At 40.6% G+C, this 23899-nt stretch overlaps 1 protein-coding gene across 2 annotated transcripts in view; it reads right to left on the bottom strand.

The window, feature by feature from the left end:
* The window catches only part of LOC126251406 (breast cancer type 1 susceptibility protein homolog), a 284502-nt gene that overhangs the window by 169168 nt on the left and 91435 nt on the right, over window positions 1-23899 (bottom strand). For both annotated transcript variants that reach the window (XM_049951814.1, XM_049951815.1), the window contains exon 5: window positions 12329-13261. In XM_049951814.1, coding sequence (XP_049807771.1) covers window positions 12329-13261 — 933 coding nt within the window. The remainder of the gene's footprint in view (window positions 1-12328; window positions 13262-23899) is intronic.

The following is a 23899-nucleotide window of genomic DNA, read 5'->3' as shown; positions in this document are numbered from 1 at the left end:
GTCCGGCCTCAGCAGCCAGAGACAGTGGATATGGGTGTGAGAGCTGTGTTTGTGTGAATGTGTGTGTTTATGTTGTCTACTTCAGAAGAAGGCCTCCTGGCCAAAAGCTAACATGTTTAATAGTCTTTTTGTTGAGGCTGTCTGCGACTCAACATCACTGCTATATGGTGAGAAGAAGTCTATCATTTTCATAATATTGCCATTATTCCATCCTGGATTTTCCATTGTACAATTATATGATTTATATATTCACATATGTAATCACTATAAGGAAGACACATTGTTACTGGCAATTTCTGTGTACACAAAGACTTTTTTTTTTTTTTTATATAGATCATAGAATATATACAGGGTGAGTCACCTAGCGTTACCGCTGGATATATTTCGTAAACCACATCAAATACTGACGAACCGATTCCACAGACCGAACGTGAGGAGAGGGGCTAGTGTAATTGTTTAATACAAACCATACAAAAATGCACGGAAGTATGTTTTTTAACACAAACCTACATTTTTTTTAAATGGAACCCTGTTAGTTTTGTTAGCACATCTGAACATATAAACAAATACGTAATCAGTGCCATTTGTTGCATTGTAAAATGTTAATTACATCCGGAGATATTGTAACCTAAAGTTGACACTTGAAACCTATGACGTTCAGTTGCGTGTTGTAACAAACACGGGCCATGGTCGGCGAGCAGCATCTGCAGGGACATGTTTACGATGACGACCGTGTCTGTAGTGCACTGTTGTGGTTTGGTCTAGCTGCCGCAGTGTCCGCATGTAGCGCTTGCTGCTATTGTTATTCTGCATTTGTCTCCGCATGCAGACCAACTGTAGTACACCGTGTTACCAGATGTCTGTGATAGTGTAGTGTTGTAGGAACTGTGACCATGGTTATTCGAACTCTGAAAAGGCGGAGATGATACTCATCTATGGCGAGTGTCAACGAAATGCAGCTGAAGCCTGCAGGGTGTATGCAGAACGGTACCCGGACAGAGAGCATCCAACGTGCCGCACATTGCAAAACATCTACCGCCAACTGTATGCAACAGGTATGGTCGTAGCACGCAAACGGGTGTGTAACAGGCCCGTCACAGGAGAAGCAGGTGCAGTTGGTGTGTTAGCTGCTGTTGCCATGAACCCACATATGAGTACATGGGACATTGCGAGAGCCGGTGGACCATGCGCATACTGCATCGTCACCACTTTCACCCGTTTCATGTGTCACTACATCAGCAATTACATGGTGATGACTTTAATCATCGAGTGCAATTCTGTCAATGGGCATTAACACAGAATGCGTTGCAGTTCTACCTGTTTACCGATGAAGAGGGTTTCACAAACCACGGGGCAGTGAATCTACGGAACATGCATTACTAGTCCGTGGACAATCCTCGCTGGCTCAGACAGGTAGAGCGACAGCGACCGTGGACTGTAAATGTATGGTGCGGAATCATTGGCGACCATCTCATTGGTCCTCACTTCATTGCAGGGGCCCAAACAGCTGCAACATACATCGCGTTTCTACAGAATGATCTGCCAGCGTTGCTCGAAAATGTCCCACTGGAAACGCGTCGACGTATGTGGTATCAGCATGATGGTGCACCTGCACATTCTGCAATTAACACTAGGCTGACCCTTGACAGGATGTTCGACGGGCGTTTCATAGGACGTGGAGGACGCATAAATTGGCCAGCCCGTTCTCCTGATCTTACACCTCTGGACTTCTTTATGTGGGGTACGTTAAAGGAGAATGTGTACCGTGATGTGCCTACAACCCAAGAGGATATAAAACAACGTATTGTGGCAGCCTGTGGCGGCATTACACCAGATGTACTGCGGCGTGTACGACATTCATTACGCCAGAGACTGCAATTGTCTGCAAAAAATGATGGCCACCACATTGAACATCAATTGGCCTGACATGTCGAGACACACTCTATTCCACTCCGTAATTGAAAACGGAAACCATGTGTGTACGTGTGCCTCACCCCTCATGGTAATGTACATGTGCGTCAGTGAAAAAGACCAATAAAAAGGTGTTAGCATGTGGACGTAATGTGCTGTTCCAGTCTCTTGTGTACCTAAGGTCCATCACCGTTCCCTTTGGATCCCTACGTAATTCAGTGCTCTCCGATACACACGATCGAACAGCGGAGGAGTGGTACTCAAGCGTCAACTTTAGGTTACAATATCTCCGGATGTAATTAACATTTTACAATGCAACAAATGGCACTGATTATGTATTTGTTTATATGTTCAGATGTGCTAACAAAACTAACGGGGTTCCATTTAAAAAAACGTAGGTTTGTGTTAAAAAACATACTTCCGTGCATTTTTTTATGGTTTGTATTAACCAATTACACTAGACCCTCTCCTCACGTTCGGTCTGTGGAATCGATTCATCAGTATTTGATGTGGTTTACGAAATCTATCCACCGGTAATGTTAGGTGACTCACCCTGTATAATACCACTTCTAGTTTGTATTGTCTCTGGTAACAAACCAAAAACCTTTTTTAAAAAAATTAGTCCGTCCATTTAAAAATGTCAGGACATTTTGTTATATGTGTGAAAATTTCTATTTCTTCCAAAATGTTTAGTAAGTTGCCTTTTTCAGAAATATGTAGCACTGATAGAGGTTGTGTGATGTCACTGGCCGCATGGTTTTGTTCTTTTAAGTGTGTATGAAGTGTGCAGATGGTTTGTTTGGATAATGAATTTTTGGTTGGCAACATAATTTGGGTGTAGATGGTTTGTGCTAAGAGAGGTAATACAAATTAGAAGAAGCATTACACGTATCCTATGATATATTTAAAAAAAGTAATATTTGCATGCGTAGCAATTGCCAATGACAACCATATATATTTGCGTAAAAAATTCCCCATGTTCATTAGACATATGAAAAATCTTCTCACCAAGCGGCGGCAGGACATACACACATAAAAATTTTTTTATATGTATGCAAGCTTTTGGAGCCAGTAGCTCCTCCTCCTAGCAGAAGGGTTGAAGGGGAAGAAGTGGCATGAGGCAAAAGAACTGGAGAGGTTAGGAAATGGGGTAGGGTTCGGAATAGTCACCCAGAACCCCAAGTTAAGAGAGATTTACCACACAGTATGAGAAGGAAAGACTGATTATTGGGCACTGCACTGGACGAGATTTGAAAACCTGAGAGCTTCAAGGTGGAAGACAGGGTAATATGCAAGAGTGATATTACTGCTAAAACATTGTGCACGAGTTAATAAGAATGAAAAGCTAAGCGCAATGCATGTAATACAGGCAGGAGGGGGATGGCAAAAAATAGACAAGTCAGAAAATGAAAGATGTAGAAAACAAAAACAGAGTGAAGAAAGGAGTAGTTACTGTGAAGTAATGTTAGAAATCAATGTAAATTAAGGCCAGGTGGGTGGCGAGAACCAAGGATGTGTTGTAGCGTTAATTCCCACCAGCAGAGTTCTGAGAGAAAAGTCCAGATAGCACATGTGGTGAAATAGGCACCAAGGTTACAACTGTCATGTTGTAGAGCATGTTCTGCAACTTGATATCTTGTGTTAACAGTATACACCCTCTGTCTATGCCCATTCATCCTAACTGCCAACTTGGTAGTAGTCATGCCAATGAAAAGGGCGAACAGTGTTATCATTAACAGCTGGTATATGACACGTCATTTCACAGGTGGCTCTCCCTTTGATAGCATATGTTTTGCTGGTTACAGGGCTGGTATAAGTGGTGGTAGGAGGGTGCATAGGCCAAGTCCTACAGAAGAGTCAGTCACAGGGGTAGGAGCCGTTGGGTAGGGAGATGGGCATAGGTTCTGACAAGGACATTCCAGAGATTTGGAGATTAGGTATGGTGGGCAAAATCTGACTGAACAGACCTCATTTCATGGCATGATTTCAGGAAGTCACGGAGTTGTCGAAGTAGCTCATTAATACATTCAAGAGCAAGATAATGCTGAGTGACAAATGGTGTGCTTCGAAGTTGCTTTTTGGAGGGGTCAGCAGTACCAAGACTAAATATGATGGCCCAGAAAATCTGCTTTTGAGCTAGGCTGGTGGGGTAATTACATTCTGTGACGGATAGGTGAGATTCGTGATGTTTTGTTGCATCTGAACAAATATGTTTGCCTCAAATGCCAAGCCTGTATGGGAGGGAATGTTTGACATAGAAAGGATGGCAACTGTCAAAATGTAAATACTGTTGTTTGCTAGTAAGTTTAATGTGGACAGAAGTGTGTATTTGGCCTTCAGTGAGGAAGAGATCAACACCAAGAACAGTGGCATGGGATTTGGAATAGGACCATGTGGAATTTAATTGGGAGAATGTATTTAGAGATTCCAGGAATTTTCAAAGGTCAGCCTCACCATTAGTCCATACATCAAAGATGTCATCAATATATCTAAACCAAACCGGAGGCTGAAGGATTATGGATCCCAGGAATGCCCCCTTCAAGCGAACCATGAAAAGGTGGCACAGGAAGCAGCCACCCTGGTTCCCATGGCCATACCACTGATCCATTTGTATGACTGCTCCTCAAAGGTGAAGTAGTAGTTGGTAAGTAGCAGACAGGCAATGTATGTGGGGGATGCTGGAATAGAGGGAGGTGGCATCAATGGTGACAAGCCACATGTGTGGGACATGCACAGTTTACAGACAATCTTGGAAAGGGTTGGTGTCTTTAATATAGAAGGGAAGTCTTTGTATTATGGGTTGCAGGTGATGATCAACTAAGGCAGGCATATGTTCTGTGGGTCCTTTGAAGCCAGCAACTATGGGATGGCCAGGATGATTGGGTTTGTGGATCTTAGGAAGAAAAAAGATGGGGAGCACGGTTGAGGTGGGAGGGGGGGGGGGAGGAAGTTCTAGGGATTGATGTGTTAGTCCTTGCGAGGAGCCTGAGGTTTTAAGGAGGGAATGCAGGTCAATTAGAATCACACATCTACGGCTACATCTACGACAATACTCTGCAAATCACATTTAAGTGCCTGGCAGAGAGTTCATCGAACCACCTTCACAATTCTCCATTACTCTAATTATTGCTTGTCATATAAAATAATGATGATGACAGCTGAACAAAGGAGTGTCGTCGTGCTATAATAGCAGGATATCCTTGACCGAAACGAATTAGCTAAATTGTGAAAAAATTTGTGCTTTTGATGGTTTCTTTCAAAAATGATTTGAAGCATTACCTGGGAAAGCACAAAGGTATTCAAGATAAGGATAATGAAGTCCTCGTCAGGATAGCCTAAGCAGAAACTTTTAAGTGTTCTGTACAGTTATCAGAAGCTAGGTTTTGAGTACAAGTCAACGATCACAAGCAAAAATAAGAATATACCCTATCTCCACTCATTTCGAATGACGAAGGCCTTGATTTGTGATGAAAGCAACAACCACCATTGTTGAGACAAGATTTCAAAACTAGCAAAGAATTGTCTCAATTGAAATTTGTTATGGATGTATTCAGGTCACTTGAAGTTGTGCTGAAGATGGAAACCTATGAGGTCGCTTTCAATAAGGAAATGAAATCAGCAGGAATAGTTTTTTTCAGGAAATCAGCATGAATAATATACCTTGAGAAGAAAACGTGTCACATCTCTGATGGGTCTACCATTCGATTACGTTTCATCCTAGACTCTATGAAAGATGCAGTAATCAACGATGCGTCAACACATCTTTAAAGAAATTGACAGGAGGCTCTTCGTTCAGCCCTGAAGGTCCAAGGCTTGTTGAGCGGCCACCGCGTCATCCTCTGCCATTCGGTGTCATGCGGCCGCGGTATGAATAGGTGTGTGGTCAGCACACCGCACTCCTGGCAGTTTTGCCGGCTTCACAGACCTTGGAGCCGCTACTGCTCAATCAAGTAGCTCCTCAATTGGCATAGCGAGGCTGTGTATACCCTATACCAGTCCTCCCGGCAAGGAAAATCCCTGGCACTATCAGTAATCAAACCTGGGTTCCCAGCATGGCCGACCATTCATCTATGGAGTGGACTTTGACACATGACAGAAGTGAAATTCATTAGATGCCACGACTATTCAGGATCGTGTCCTACATTGGTCCCTTGAATCGCTTCCAAAGAGAACCGCCAATAGTTCTTAAGTAGAACCACGCTCTTACGTAAAATCTCGCTAGTCTCTTACCCAGTGGTTGTTCAATACAGGAAAAATCTTCGTTTCTGTAAGAATTTTCTGGCAAACTCATTGAATGTCGGACTTGGGGGGGGGGGGGGGGGGGGAGTATTTTAAGTCCAAATATCATGATTCCTGTTACAGGGCCTCAGATGAGAGAAATGAATAAATCATGAGGGTCCAACTACTTTGGAATTTTGTCAGCAAGGTTTCACAGGAGCTACTACATGTCCCCAGGTTCACTGTGTTTAGTGTGTAGTGGAATCTTCAGTGAAGAACTAACCCGAATAATCGCAATCCGGAATTAACTATTTAAGAAGCACATTTTACGGATGAGTAGTCATATGCTCTTGTCAGTTACTGCATAGGACTCCCGTTAAACATCAGGTAGAGATGTCACAGACGAAATGAGCCCTCTAGTGACGTTATGAATCTGTTTTCCAGTTGTCACCCGAGAGCCACCGACCTCAAGAACTAATTTGGAACTTCGTTTAAAGAAGTGTGAAAACCACCATCATTACACTATGGAACATTGGAAGAAGATTCTATGGAACGATGAATCACCGAACATGATGTGACACTCAGACGAGACTGGCTAACCATATTTATCAAAGTGTTTGTCAGTAGATGTAATATTCAATTAGTTTTGGTAGATTAGGAAATTAATTCGGTTACATATGAAAGCGCTTTCGACAACAAAATGGGATCTTGATGGCAGATGTTGTCTCCAGAAATGTTAGACAGACGGCATAGACCTTCACTAACATACTCCTGTCATAAGTACGACAGTGGTAGATCCTTTGTCTGCTGGGAGGATAATGATGGAGTCATCAGCTTTTAGAAAATGCAGAGCCTGGAGTTTGCAGAGGACAGATTAGGGTCATGTTGTAGGGACCTAAGGAACGCTTGTGAAGCAATGCTGAATGTGGGGAATTCTTGTAAGGCTTAGAAGGGATGATTTTGAAGTAGTAGTGATGAATCAAGTTAAGATCCTTGTCGTAACTGTTCAAGTCAAGGTTTGCTGTTGGAAAGGTTTTATGATTGGGTTGCAAAGTGATATTTTCAGTTGGCATTATGCATGAAGGAAAGTAGATCCTTCAGCAAAGCAACATGATTAAATGCAGGTTTAGGGCTAAAAGTGAGACCCCTGGATAATACAGATAACTCAGGAGAGGCAAGTTCATTAGACGAGAGATTGAGAATACCAGCAACATACACAATATCCTGTTGCTGAGCATGCTCTACAACATGACACGTCAACTGGATTCTTCCCAAGGACACAAGTTTTTCAGAACTTTGCAGATAGGAACTAGTGCTACAACATGTCCTTGATTCTTGCCACCCACCTAGCCTTAATTTATGTTAATTTCTTCCATCTCAGCAATTCTTCACAGTAACTACTCCTTTCTTCACTCCATTTTAGTTTCATACATCTTTCATTTTCTGACCTGTCTATTTTTCACAATCTCTCTCCAATCTCTATTACATACGATTCACTTAGCTTTTCATTCTTATTAACTTGTGCACGTTTTAGCAGTAATATCTGTCTTGCATATTACCCTGTCTTCCAGCTTTACACTTTCAGGTTTTCAAATCTCGTCCAGTACAATCCCCAACAGTCAGCCTTTCCTTCTCATCCTGTCTGGTGAATCTCCCCTGACCTGTGGGGTTCTCACCCCCCTTCCTTCCCCTTCAACCCTTCTGCCAGAAGAAGGAACCACTGGCTGCAAAAGATTGTATACATAAAACCTTTTATTATACGTTCTTCTGCCGCCGCTTGGTGAGTAGAGTTTTTTATCTGCCCAACTACATTATATCGTCAAAATTTGACTATTTTCACTAAATATATGTATATGTATATATAACTCATATGATCATATTATTACATGAACATTACGAAATATTGCCATTGGCGTACGCAAGAGGATATTACTGTAGGGATAGTCACATTACAATGAATTGAAAACTCATACAAGCATAAAACACCACTATTCACACTGTAAATACTGTGTTACATGATCCAGTCACATTAACGTGACCACCTCTCATGTTCGACATCAAGGTATAATAACCACTCACAGACAGTGGTGGCAGCACTAGCAGTGAAGAGTATATAAAATGTGTTGGGGGACATGGAAAACAGTGCAGTCATTTTTGTAACATAGAAACTGAGTGATTTACCTGACATCCAATACAGCACGATCACTGGCTTTCACACCAAGGGTGGAAGCATTTCTGAAACAGTTAGTTTGCAAACAGTTTGAATGTCGTCATGGTTAAAGTGCAGTATGTATCAAAAAGAATCATCCCATTTGGCATGTCTATATTTCTGAAACTAACAAACATAAACAATGGATTTTGTGTTTTGATGAACAGGAAACTCCAAAAGTTTCTTTTTTCATACCTTTCCATAGGTGTTCAGTATGCCCCCCTTGAGATGCATGGCATATGTCAATGCGGTACTCAAATTGTCCCCACACTGCAGCGAGCTTGTCTCGAGTTACAACTTCCAGAGCTGCTGTTATGAGATAACTCAGTTCATCCATTGTTGTCGGTAACAGAGGCACATAAACAGAGTCGTTTATAAACCCCACACAAGAAATAATCTCATAGTCAGGTAGGGTGATTTTGGAGGCCAGTAATGTACAGCTGAATCATTTGTTCCCGCACTACCGATCCATCATTCAGTAATAGTTTCATTTAAAACTTACCGCACTTCCAGATGCCACTGTGGCGGTGCCCCATCCTGTTGGTAAATAAAGTCATTCGAATCAGTCTCCAACAGTAGGAAAAGAAAGTTCTCAAGCATATCAAGATATGTGCTTCCAGTAACAGTGTTCTTGGCAAAGAAAAATGGACCATACACCTTTTCCCGTGAAACTGCACAAAACACATTAAATTTTGGAGATTCCCTCTCATGCTGTACAACTTCATGTGGTAGTTCTGTAGCCTATATTCTCACATTATGATGGTTCACCTTTCCATTTAAATGGAATGTTGCCTCATCACTACACACTATATTTGGACAAAAATTGTCATCCTCCATCTTGCCAAGAATGAAATTACGGAACTCCACACATTGTTGTTTGTCACCTTCACAAAGAGCTTGCAGTAGCTGAATTTTGTATGGTTTCATGTGTAAACATCAACACAACACACGCCAAATGGACATCGGTGGGCGTGTTGAGCTGCATGGCGAACGGTATTCTGCGCACTCCTTGTGAAACCAGGACGTCTGTGTCGGTCACTTGTGGATGGCCCGGTGATTTGCCTTTACACAAACAATCTAGTTCTAGGAATTGTTCAAGCCATCGTCCAATGCTCTGTGCTGTATGAGGATCCACACCATACCTAGTACGAAAATCACGCTGACGAGTTATTACTGAACTGCACTGTGCAAAACGTAGAACACAAAATGCGTTCTGTTCTCCCAACACCATTTTTACTAGAACTGAAGCGGGTGCACACTGCCGCTACCTAGCGGAAACCATGTAAAACCCGAGAATTTGCTCTTTTTAAGAGTAGGTTGATCACCCACATACCTCTGATAACATAATAGTTATGATTTTTTTTTAAACTGGATGATTTTTTTTAATACATCCTGTATACCTAGTATGGCAAAATGGCACTGAGGCAAAGTCAGTGCATCACAGGCCATAGATGACAAGGGTGAATGAGGCTACAGAGATGTGTGAGGATGAATGACTTGTAACTATTAGTCAATTGACAGTCCGGATGAATTAAGGGGCAACCAACAGAACTTCCTCAAGGACCATTCAGTGAGGAGCTCCTATGCTGACTGCTGTTTATCAGAGTCGAAAGCTGGAATCTGCATGCCAATATTGCTACTGGAGATCCACCCAGTGGCAACAGGTGGCCATTTCAGATGAATCATGTTTTATTCTCCATCGGACAGATGGCTGTTGGCATGTAAGGTATGAAATGTCTGAAAGCAAAACCCTGCCCCAACACTCGTCGAAAGGGTCGAGGGAATTTTCCGGGTGATCTCATCATTCTGGAAGGCACAATGGTTCAACACAAGTATGTATCTATTCTTGGGGACTATGTCCACCCCTACATGCAGTTTGTTTTTCCTTGGCATGATGGTATCTACCAGCAGAACAAAGCAACATGTCACACACCTCGCAGTTTACACATGTGGTCCAAAGAGCACTAGGATGAGTTTACTGTACACCCTTGGCCACCAAATTTCCTGGATTGAAGGCCAGTCGAGAATCTGTGGGACCACCTCAATCGGGCTGTTTGTGTCATGGAACCTCAACCAAGTAACCTACAGCCTGATTAAAATTACTTGATAGCTGACATCTATCACTTGTCACTACACTGCTGTCACATCCACTGTGGGCTACAGCTCAGTTATAGACAATACACAAACATGGAAGATCACTTCACATATTTAGTTAATGGGTAATGCTGAGCAATGTTGCAAGTGGCCACCACGAGATATGATGGAAATGCAAGATCCACTGTCAACAGCTGGTTTTAAGTGGCCAATGACTGAACTTGACAGATGACGAGTTTTGTAGCCCTGAATTTAAGCTCATGTTCCAACCTAACCACAGTTTCATGATGTGCAATGTATTCAAGGAAACTGTGATCAACAATCTGCAGCAGAACTAAAATCACAATTGCTTTGTTCACGGTATTTAAGGCTAATCTTTATGAGCAAACACAACACAGAAAAATTTCGTAACATGTTTGTTTGCGTAGTCATTTTCTGCAGCAAAATTTCAGTTTTAACAAAAAAAGCAAACTAATTGCTCACTGTCACTGATTACCTGAAACTATCCTCACTGGCGCACGATGGTGCATTATCAACCAATGAAAAATTCAACATACTAAAAATAAAAAAAAATACATTTAAACCATTTAACTGAAAAAAATTTCTTCTGATTAGGTTTAGAAAAATAAAAAAATCACTGCATTTGATGAGATTCCAACCTTCGACCTTCTACATGTCAGATTTGTATGCTAACCACGACACTATGCCATTACACTGCAAAATGCTGTTGTATTCACGATTCTGGATTCCCAGTTGCGATGATTAATTAATTGCCTTCAAAAATTTGGCTTCATGCAATGTCGTGCAAATCTTATCTACTATAGCCCGATCTTTGTAATGACAATAATAAAGTATAAATGACACTGAATTGTGTCTTCTGCAGAAGGATACATTGGTGCTTGGTTGGTGCTGTGTATGAAATGAGTGTATTTCGTTAGCATCATTGCACATTCATGTACATGTACATATGTGTGTGTGTGTGTGTGTGTGTGTGTGTGTGTGTGTGTGTGTGTGTCTTTTCTGTGGCTATCACATGTGATGAAATATGAAATAAAAGGGTCAGACCCAGGATTCAGGATCCAAACACACAAAGAAAGAACACTGGACAAGGAATTAGAAGTAAACTAATTGTTGTGGCAGTTTAGCAATCGCGAATTGTTCGGACGTGATGATGAGTGCTCTAGAGGAAACCAGCTACAACACGTGATGTGTCAACTATAACACATGATGTGTCAAATGAACTACTAGCAACAAGCTGCTAGTGCCAAATAATTAATATGATAGTGAACTCCTTCGGATGGGGCATTGAGAATATTACTCACATATTTCTTAATGGGGTGATTGTAATATTAAGCGAGTTCAGTTTTGGCAGACACAAAAAATTATAAAATACCATTGCATGTACTTAGTAGATAGTCATAATTACAGCAATAAAGATAAATAACATCTTATTATCTAACACATTTTTTTCACATTATATGCAATGAGCAGTTTAACCTGTACACTGCAGTGTGAAACCTGTTGTGATAAAAACCTTTAGTGTTATTTCTGACAGACATTTGCAACATGGCATAAAAGGGATGCATCTTCAATTGGTAAAACAAAATACTCATATGCTACAAGAGCTCGCAAACTCATGCTTTTGACATAGTCATCGAGTGATTACATTATTACCTTGCAGCTTTGAAGTACCACATTTTCCAGTTGAAAACGATTATACGCTTCAAATTTCACTTTTGAATAAACAAGCAAGGCATTTAAGAAATTTTAAGAGTAAGGCATGTATAAAATGTATGACCTCTTTGAGGGCAGAGAGTGAGGCATGTCAACAGCAAAATAGACCTTATATTGTGTAGTACTAATTAGTTTGTTTGTCAGTAACCACAAAATAATTACCTCTGTGTCATTCACAGTCTGTGATGAATTGTGCTGTGACGATGCCGGATCATTACCATTTTGCAACTCACTTCTTGATTGACAAAGGAGCTGTGAATCTCTAACTGTCTTATCATTGATGGCCTCTGATTCCCTGGATTTCTGGGGCAGCTGTACATGGAGTACAGTCTTCATGCTGTTGTCACTTGCAGAGGCGTCATTGCCTGCTTGAGTTGATGACACATGAGGTTTGAAGTGCTGTGACTCAATGTCTGATCTGCATGGTGAATTGGCAAAGGTAGTGCATGCAGCACTGATAGCAGTGGTTGTAGTTGTGACAACAGTTGCAAATGTGGTGATAGCTGTAGTTGTGGCGATGAAAGACTGGTAGTCAGACTGTTGGTTGTCATCATCGTCTGAAGGAGGAGAAGTAAATAGAGTACACTCTTTCTCTGAATTTTTTTTCTGTGGAGGCTCTTTATGCTTCTGAATTTCCTTGCTACTAAGCAGCAGACGATCAAAGGTGTTATTCACTGTTAAATTACACATATCAGACATATCCTGAGAAATAGGGTTACTTGACGGGGGAGGCAGTAATTGTGAAAGTGTTTCATCTCCTATTGGTTTAGTCCCAGGTTTCCTATGTTTTACTGGTTTTCTAACATCTTGACTGGATACAAACTCATATGGATCGGCAGGACTGTTTGTATTATACATTTCACGAGAGGTCTGTGGAAAAATACCACCTCCTTCTGGCCTTTGAGACACTGACAGCAAGGGCAAATCATCATTTGATGAAAATGAAGAGGTAGATGATGAACGTGATCTTGTTGGAGGTGTAGGTGGATGCAAAGACTCTTCTAATGCAGCTTCACAAATATTCTTTTCCAGCCATTTTTCAACTTTCGTAGAGGATGACACACGGTCTATTGTCACCAGAGAGCCAGGTACCACCTGCAGACATACAAATTTACACAATCAGTCTTCACAATCTTCAAAGACATTAGAATAATACTGCCCGGAGCAGACATTCAACTTGACTAACAAACAACACTATTATATATATTATTAAACAGTCTGGCAAGTTCTTGTTAATTCACTAGAAGCTTATGACTTTATAAAATGTTGTTGGGTATGAACACAAGAACAACTATAATGTAAACAAAATCAGTATAAAACTGTACCTCATAATGCCCCTGAGCATATAAGTACAATTCAAAATGTGTGGTACAAGAACAAATACAAACAATATGTTAATTACATATTATTTAAGTAATGTAGCTATTCACTGTTATTTATTGTGTTTTTTCATTGTAAAGACAAACATTTTCTTGTGTGATATTGTATTTGCACACAGTAAAATAGCGGTGTCCAGAAAGCTTCTTCCTTGTATAAAATCTTCACAAGTTTCATGTTGCATGAGATCAGAGTGTGAGTGTGTAGTTTCAGAACGGCTACTATTTTCCACCAATTCCTGTATTAGGTTCTGATTTCTTATTTATGAAGTACTGTACATTGCTTATTTTTTTTGTCTTGCTTTACAGTGATGTGTTAAAAAGGAAAGTATATGTTTCCATCACCTTCCCAATCTCTGCAATATTCTTATCAGACCCCACACTCCTTCTGCACCCATCTCCCTACCGTATGACTCCTACCCCTGTGACAGTGCCCGATGCAACACTTGCCCTATGCACCCTCCTACCACAACCTATAGTAGCCCTGTAACTGGCAAAACATATACAATCAAAGGGAGAGCCATCTGTGAAATGACACATATAATACACCAGCTATTATGTAAACACTGTTTGGCCTCCTTCATCGGCATGACTACCACCAAATTATCAGTTAGGATGAATGGGCATAGGCAGAGGGTGTATACTGACAGCTCACAGTATCCTGTTGCAGGGCATGTTCTACAACATGACATTCGTGACCTCGGCATCTGCTCCACCATGTGCACCCTCTGGATTGTTTTCCCAGACACCAGTTTCTCAGAACTCTGCACGTGGGAACTAGCACTACAACATGTCCTTGGTTGTTGCCACCCATCTGGCCTTATTTACTTTCATTTTTTCCACCTCAGCATTTCTTCACTGTAATTACTCTTTGCTTCACTCCATTTTAGTTTTCTATATATTTCATTGTCTATCCCATCTATTTTCCACCGCCCACCTCTGTTATGTACAATGCACTTGGCTTTTCACTCTTATTAACTCATGCATGATGTCTAAGCAGTAATTTCTGTCTACATATTACCGTGTCTTCCAGCTTATAAGTTCTTGGGTTTTCAAATCTGACACAATGTAATCCCCAATAAGCAGTCTTTCCTTCTCATCCCGTACAGTAAGTCTCCCCTGACCCGTGGTTCTGGGTGACTTTCCCAAAAGCTACCATTTTCCTAGACTTCTCCAGTTCTTTTCCTTCGCCCTGTTTCCTTCCCCTTCAACTCTTCTGCCTGCAGAGGAAGCCACTGGCTCTGAAAGCTTGCCAATTACAACAGTCTTTTATATGTGTGTTCTGTCGCCGCTTAGTGAGTAGATTTTTCATCTATGCAATTAAATGATTGTATCAATTACATTGTATTTCTTGACATCACAGATCACATTCATTGGAATTACCGGAAAGAAGAACTCATTTAAATGAAAAATAAATCAGCAACCAACCACCAATAAAGTTTTCCAAAAGAAAGCACTAATATAATGTGAAAGTTCTCTTCTGAAACTTAGGCTGCTGATATGTCAACTTATTTCAGACAATACTACATACAAAGTTTGCCAAGGTAATCCCATTCCTTCAAGGAATCCTCAGAACCTTAGGCCCCCTACAAAACCTTTCACCTGACTCAATCCACCTCCTGACCCCACCGACACCCCACACCCCTACCTTCTACCTACTTCCTAAAATTCACAAACCCAATTATCCCGGCCACCCCATTGTAGCTATTTATTTATTTAGATTTTTTTCCATAGAGTCATCAATATGATGGCTTTTGCAAATGTCAAGTATAGTTACAAACATAAACTACAATAAATCTTAGCTTTACAGGTAGTAATTAAACAGTAAATTGATGCTTGTCAAAATACCTTACATCTTACACATATTAATACAGCCAATTATTTTTTATACACTATTTCACTATTTATTATGCTGACACGAATTCTTTACAGACGAATGGAAAAACTGGTAGAAGCCGACCTCGAGGAAGATCAGTTTTAATTCCATAGAAATGTTGGAACACGTGAGGCAATACTGACCCTACGACTTATCTTAGAAAATAGATTAAGGAAAGGCAAACCTACGTTTCTAGCATCTGTAGAGTTAGAGAAAGCTTTTGACAATGTTGTCTGGAATACTCTCTTTCAAATTCTGAAGGTGGCAGGGGTAAAATACACAGAGTGAAAGGATATTTACAATTTGTACAGAAACCAGATGGCAGTTATAAGAGTCGAGGGGCATGAAAGGGTCGAAGTAGAGAGGATGTAAAATGTAGACTGGCAATGGCAAGGAAAGTGTTTCTGAAAAAGAGAGATTTGTTAACATAGAGTATAAATTTAATTGTCAGGAAGTTGTTTCTGAAAGTATTTGTGTGGAGTGTAGACATGTATGGAAGTGAAACGTGGTAAATAAATAGTTTAGACAAGAAGAGAATAGGAGCTTTCGAAATGTGGTGCTACAGAAGAATGCTGAAGGCTAGATGGGTAGATCACGTAACTAATGAGGAGGTATTGAATAGAATTGGGGAGAAGAGAAATTTGTGGCACAACTGGACTAGAAGAAGGGATCGCTTGGTAGGAAATATTCTGAGGCATCAAGGGATCACCAGTTTAGTATTGGACGGCAGCGTGGAGGATAAAAATCGTATAGGGAGACCAAGAGATGAATACGCTAAACAGATTCAGAAAGATGTAGGTTGCAGTAGGTACTGGGAGATGAAGAAGCTTGCACAGGATTGAGTAGCATGGAGAGCTGCATCGAATCAGTCTCTGGACTGAAGACCAAAACAACAACAACATTATTTTACAGCACTTAAACTTAACCATTTAAAACTCGTTGAGTGAATAGAGACACTTTTCAATTAAGAATTCTTTAGTTTTGATTTGAATTGATTTTTATTACTGTTTTTCATGGACTCTGGCAGTTTATCATACCATATCGGTCCAATAGTATATGGGCTCTGGTCCGTCATTTTTAATCTTGTTCTTTGTCGGTAGTTGTGGTCATGTATATTACTACATTTAGTTACTTCAGTTTTCTGTGAGACACAAAAGTAATTAATTTATAAAGATACAAGGAGTATATGGTGTCTGAAAACATCACGACAAGAGTCTTTATAGCCTAGTCCATTAACCCTCTTTTTTGTAGCAATAGTACTCTGTTAAGGTGAATGTCTGCAGCACAACCCCGTATTTCTACACAGTAGCTACGATGGGGACAGACTGTTCCATAATACACAGTTTTAAGCGAGTGAGTGGGCACCATTTTGGAGAGTCGGCTAAGAAGATACTTTTTTACATACAGCGTTAATATGGTTAATCCACCACAGGTTTGAGTCCAGATGGACCCCTAGAAATTTACACTCGTTTGCTTCCTCTGCCAATATGCCACATACCTCATTTACACACGAGTTGTGTGGGCTACAGTTGTAAATAAGCATCTGGGATTTATTTACATTGACCTTTAATCCTCGTGCATGAAAATATGAACTTAATTGTAGTATCCCATTAGTTGCCGAGAATTTCAGTTCCTCACAATCTTTACCATGAAATAAAACTGAAGTGTCATCAGCATAATTTCCAATTTGAAAGTTAATGGGGTATACATCATCATTAATATTTGCTAAAAAGTGGAAAGGTCCAAGAACTGAGGGACTCCCTGTGTCACTATTTCACTTGGGGATTTAAAGGTTAAGATCTTACTGTCAATTTGATGTGTAAGTTTGGTACACTGTTTCCGATTCACCAGATAGGTGGATAGAAGTTTTATTGATGCATCACTGATATTGTACGGCGGCAGTTTTTTTAAGATCAGCTCATGGTTTATCGAGTCAAAAGCTTTGCTCAGGTCAAGGCGTATTCCGGCTGTGTGTATACCCCATTCTCTACTGCTATATACTTCATGAAAGAAACTGGTAACAGCAGTGGTCGTGCTTAAGTCTTTCCTATATCCATGATGTGATTCAGTAAGCATTTTGTGTCTTGAGAAAAATGTTGTGAGTTGAGATAGGATGACTGTTTCAAATATTTTACTGAAGATAGGGATTAGTGATATCAGTCTGTAACTTGAAACTTCTTCTTTACTTCCCTTTTATGGATTGGCTGAATTACACTTATTTTTTAAGGCATTTGGGTATATGTTTTCGTTAATACTACAGTTGATAATATAGGTAAGGGGTTTAGTTATTTCATTGGCACATTTCTTTAACACCACATTTGAGATACCATCCCATCCAGATGAATGCTTGTTCTTTAATTTTTGCATTGTTTTAAATATTTCCTGTTGATTCATCTCCATAAATTTGAGCTCTATACCATCCATGACATCACTTGGTGTGCCAGCCTTGACTATAGCCACCTGCATTCAACATCAGCCTTCAGCAAAACACAGGACAATCCACAACTGCCCCATTTACCGCTGGTGTGAAATGTTGCCGTTCCTCTCGATTATGAAGCAATTTTTATCTGTTTAGAACATATACATGGCTGAGACCTGCTATTCCAGATACACTGGATGACTTCTTTGACATGCCAGCATTATGATTATCATAGCATGATTGAAACAAAAAACTACAGCTGTGTACACATGTTTGCATGGATCTGTGGCCATACGAGTTGCTAGCTAGTTTGAAGGTGCAGTCCAGTGCACTTCAGTTTGTTCCTTCACTTACGTCTGAAATATTTGTCCTACCACATCTTTCAGCAGTTCACTGGTTTTGTCACCAAACATTCCTTTTCCCACAATAATGAAGGAATCTTTTAATTTGGAAAAGACGTAATAGTTTTTTTGACGACAGCACATTTCCCAATATTTTTGCGAAACAAATCATACCATAAAGACACTGTTTGGAGAGCTCATTAATGTCGTGCATCAATTAAACTGAATATTTTCATAGTATGCAAGTTTAAAACTGATAACCACCAAATAGAGCACTTTAGCTCCACGAAAATGTAAATCAACATGGTGCTGCTCAGTTGTTTCTACCAATGAATCACAGCACAAGACACAACTGCCAAGAAAATGTGTTTCCAGCAGTAAGACGAATTATTGAGAATGTTTACTTCAATATTTATTCAATATTATTTTTACTATTTTGTGAATGCCTTTTGTGGTGACAGCCTGCTCTGTTGCATAGTCTGATGTTACATTCGTTGTCAGTTGATGAAACCTATGAACATGAGCCCAAGCTGTCAATCACACTACTAGTGCATCATGATTTAAATTGAAACTTCCTGGCAGATTAAAACTGTGTGTTGGACCGAAACTCAAACTTGGGACCTTTGCCTTTCATGGTCAAGTGCTCTAGGAAGGTGAAGGTACATCTACATCTACATCTACATCCATACTCCGCAAGCCACCTGACGGTGTGTGGCGGAGGGTACCCTGAGTACCTCTATCGGTTCTCCCTTCTATTCCAGTCTCGTATCGTTCGTGGAAAGAAGGATTGTCGGTATGCTCCTGTGTGGGCTCTAATCTCTCTGATTTTATCCTCATGGTCTCTTCACGAGATATACGTAGGAGGGAGCAATATACTGCTTGACTCTTCGGTGAAGGTATGTTCTCGAAACTTTAACAAAAGCCCATACCGAACTACTGAGCATCTCTCCTGCAGAGTCTTCCACAGGAGTTTATCTATCATCTCCGTAACGCTTTCGCGATTACTAAATGATCCTGTAACGAAGCGCGCTGCTCTCCGTTGGATCTTCTCTATCTCTTCTATCAACCCTATCTGGTACGGACCCCACACTGCTGAGCAGTATTCAAGCAGTGGGCGAACAAGCGTACTGTTCAAAATGGTTCAAATGGCTCTGAGCACTATGGGACTCAACTGCTGTGGTCATCAGTCCTCTAGAACTTAGAACTACTTAAACCTAACTAACCTAAGGACATCACACACATCCATGCCCAAGGCAGGAATCGAACCTGCGACCGTAGCAGTCGCACGGTTCCGGACTGCGCGCCTAGAACCGCGAGACCACTGCGGCCGGCACAAGTGTACTGTAACCTACTTCCTTTGTTTTCGAATTGCATTTCCTTAGGATTCTTCCAATGAATCTCAGTCTGGCATATGCATTACCGACGATCAACTTTATATGATCATTCCATTTTAAATCACTCCTAATGCCTACTCCCACATAATTTATGGAATTAACTGCTTCCAGTTGCTGACCTGCTATTTTGTAGGTAAATGATAAGGGATCTATCATTCTATGTATTCGCAGCACATTACACTTGTCTACATTGAGATACAATTGCCATTCCCTGCACCATGTGTCAATTCGCTGCAGATCCTCCTGCATTTCAGTACAATTTTCGATTGTTACAACCTCTCGATACACCACAGCATCATCTGCAAAAAGCCTCAGTGAACTTCCGATGTCATCCACGAGGTCATTTATGTATATTGTGAATAGAAATGGTCCTATGACACTCCCCTGTGGCACACCTGAACTCACTCTTACTTCAGAAGACCTCTCTCCATTGAGAATGACATGCTGCATTCTGTTATCTAGGAACTCTTCAATCCAATCACAGAATTGGTCTGATAGTCCATATGCTCTTACTTTGTTCATTAAACGACTGTGGGGAACTGTATCGAACGCCTTGCGGAAGTCAAGAAACACGGCATCTACCTGTGAACCCATGTCTATGGCCCTCTGAGTCTCGTGGACGAATAGCGCGAGCTGGGTTTCACACGACCGTCTTTTTCGAAACCCATGCCGATTCCTACAGAGTAGATTTCTAGTCTCCAGAAAAGTCATTATACTCGAACATAATATGTGTTCCAAAATTCTACAACTGATCGACATTAGAGATATAGGTCTATAGTTCTGCACATCTGTTCGACGTCCCTTCTCGAAAACGGGGATGACCTGTGCCCTTTTCCAATCCTTTGTAACGCTACGCTCTTCTAGAGACCTACGGTACATCGCTGCAAGAAGGGGGGCAAGTTCCTTCGCGTACTCTGTGTAAAATCGAACTGGTATCCCATCAGGTCCAGCGGCCTTTCCTCTTTTGAGCGATTTTAATTGTTTCTCTATCCCTCTGTCGTCTATTTAGATATCTACCATTTTGTCATCTGTGCGACAATACAGAGAAGGAACTACAGTGCAGTCTTCCTCTGTGAAACAGATTTGGAAAAAGACATTTAGTATTTCGGCCTTTAGTCTGTCATCCTCTGTTTCAGTACCATTTTGGTCACAGAGTGTCTGGACATTTTGTTTTGATCCACCTACCACTTTGACATAAGACCAAAATTTCTTAGGATTTTCTGCCAAGTCAGTACATAGAACTTTACTTTCGAATTCATTGAACGCCTCTCGCATAGCCCTCCTCACACTACTCACACGAGACAAGAACTGGCAGAAGTAAAGCTGTGATGATGCGGTGTGATTTGTGCCTGGGTAGCTCAGATGGTAGAGCACTTGCCTGCGAAAGGCAAAGGTCCTGAGTTTGAGTCTCGGTCCAGCCCACAGTTTTAATCTGCCAGGAAGTTTCATATCAGCACACACTCCACTGCAGAGTAAACATCCACCAGGCTGTGTCTAAGCCATGTCTCTGCAATATCCTTCCTTCCAGGAGTGCTAGTTCAGAAAGTTTCGCAGGAAAGCTTCTGTAAAGTTTGGAAGGTAGGAGACAAGTTACTGGCAGAAGTAAAGCTGTGGGGACGGGGTGTGAGTCGTACTTGGGTAGCTCAAATGAATGTGAAAGACAAAGGTCCCAAGTTTGAGTCTCAGTCCAGCACACAGTTTTAATCTGCTCGGAAGTTTCATATGAGTGCACACTCCGCTGCAGAGTGAAAATCTCCCTCTGGATGATTTAAATTCTTCTGTCTGTCATATGTGATGACTGTGATGTTTGCATGATGTCGTATGTCCTGTTCTGAGATTGACTGATACAAGTAAACCGAAGAGATACCATGTTGATTTACATGTCTGTAAAACTAAAGCGCTGCCAGGCTTGGCAGTTTCTGTATTTATACTTGTGTACTACAAAAGTATGCAGTTTAGCTGGTGTACCAAAATAAACATATCTTCAAAATGCATCACATCTTATATGATACACTGTGCAAAAGTACCAGTAACTGTAACATTAATGACTAAAACTGTAATGGGAATGGAGTTCATCAAAAGTAAGGTATTTTCTTTTGCTATTACACCACGGTAACCTTCATGCCTTTATATCTACGGAGATTGGTGGATTTTTATAGAATTCATTCGATTGTGATTTGAGGATTTTATAAAGAGTTCATACAGTTCTGCACTGGTCTGAATTATCCAAGCACCATTTTTACGTACTCCTCCTTATATCTTGTGCAGTACTTCCTGTTCCCATGCATCTGAAGCATTTCTGACCTGTTGTGTTATTGTCCACATTTCAGATCCATACTTAAAAACTGGTCTTATAATTGTTTTGCAAACTGTCATCTTCAGCTGTCTTGAAATTCTGGAGGATTGCAAAATGTTAAGGAAGTTGTATCTGCCCTGTTATTTGCAGCTACTATTGGCTTTATCTCTGTTGGTACCGTAGTATCTTCCGTAATCATACCTCCCAAATATTTAAACTGCTTTACTCTTTCAAACCCTTTGAACAGGACAATACCTCTCCACCTTGTTTTGTTTCTGGTTTTGATCATATACTTAGTTTTTTCCTTACGTATGACCAAGCTCAGTGAAGCCACTTTGTGTTCCAAAGCTACATAGTTTTTCAGCAAATACACTCTATGTCTCGCAAGCATGGCTGTGTTGTTTGCAAATGCTTAATCATCTTGTTGGAAATAGTAACATCCATTTTGCTTTACAGTTTTCGCATGAATGCCTTCAGAGCCAAGTTACATAACGTCAGTTATACAGAATCTCCTCGCTTTAGTCCTTGAAAGACCGGAAAATTATTGGAATATTTACCATTAAGTTTTATTTTGTAGTTAGTGTTGTTGAGGGTCGTTTATAAGAGTCTTTTTAGCTTTGGTAGTATCACCAGCTCCCATAATGGCTTAAAAAGACGATTTCTGTTGACACTGTCATAAACTGCTTTACAATCCATACACAGTTGATGTGTCGTCACATTGAACTCTTCCATTATCAATCTAGACACGAAAATGTCGAGCACATGTGGAAACAACACACCCTCTATGACAACCTAGAAACAACATGAGTGAACTAAAAATGGCTACTTGGAATGTAATGAGTCTTAACAGAGTAGGGACATTCAGAAATTTGAAAGATCACTAAAAAAGTACCAAATAGGAATAACAGCAATACAGGAGATTATGTGGAAGGAGACCTGGACTTTGGATTATGGTGACAACACAATATTTTGCAGCAGCAGTGGTACAGCTAATCTTGGAACAGCTTTCCTAGTAACAAGGTATACACCTCGGCAATTTCAAATTTTGAGGCCCTATACGATACAATATGTACACTCAGAACAAAAATTAAATTTTTCAGTATGACACAGATTTTCAATCACACTAAACATTTCTGAAACAAAAAAAAAGGGTAACGGCTCCGCCACATTTGTTTCAGTGCAGATGCACAAATATCGTACGAAATCCTAAGATAATCAGAATTTGCGAGTAGCAAGTTTCATGGATCAGGGACGCTGCATTGCAGTGTGCAATAAGTTGGAAATTTTAGCCAGTCAGGGACTATGTCCTGATGACCGAAGCAGTTAATGAAATTGCATGATTTCCCATCCATTCTTCTCCTTTCCTTCTCCTTCCTACATTTCATGTTTACATGTATGTACCAGCCGTGTCAACACGAGTGATACCAGACATGACTTAAGATATACACAGAATTCAGTTATGGCACAGCTGAACAAGAAAAATTCCCCCTTGGCATTTTCTGTTATTTTGCTGAGACATTTTGATTCAGTAGATTACCATTTCCACAAGGGAGACCAAAACCTGATTCAGTAGATTATCATTTCTACAAGGAAGACCAAAACAGCATGCCACAAAAACCTTTATTATGTATAAATGATGTCTTTGGAATAGAAAACAGAGGGTCATATTAACTAATGATACAACAAAAATTAATTTAAATTTAGACTGTGAAAATATTGGGTGGTGCAAGATTTGGTACATGGTCCACTCATGTTATTGCTGAAACTAAACTATTTACCCATGAAACTGGAGGAGTCTTCGAAAACTGTTGTGTTTCCCGATGACATAATTATGTTGATAATTGATAACTGCCCCCCCCCCCCTCCGGCCGGCCCCCAAACACATACACACAAGGTCAATAATGGACGAAGCAGTCTTACAAGTGGTTCACAGCCAAAACTTTAACCCCTGATCTTGCAAAGCTCATATTATTCCATCTTAAACAATTACAAATTACCTCCAGATACCAGAAGCACATTTCAAAGGCTGCA

Source organism: Schistocerca nitens, chromosome 4, assembly GCF_023898315.1.
Source record: "Schistocerca nitens isolate TAMUIC-IGC-003100 chromosome 4, iqSchNite1.1, whole genome shotgun sequence".
Taxonomy (NCBI): domain Eukaryota; kingdom Metazoa; phylum Arthropoda; class Insecta; order Orthoptera; family Acrididae; genus Schistocerca; species Schistocerca nitens.
Note: the sequence above shows the minus strand (reverse complement) of the source record. Positions and strands in the feature narration are given on the sequence as shown.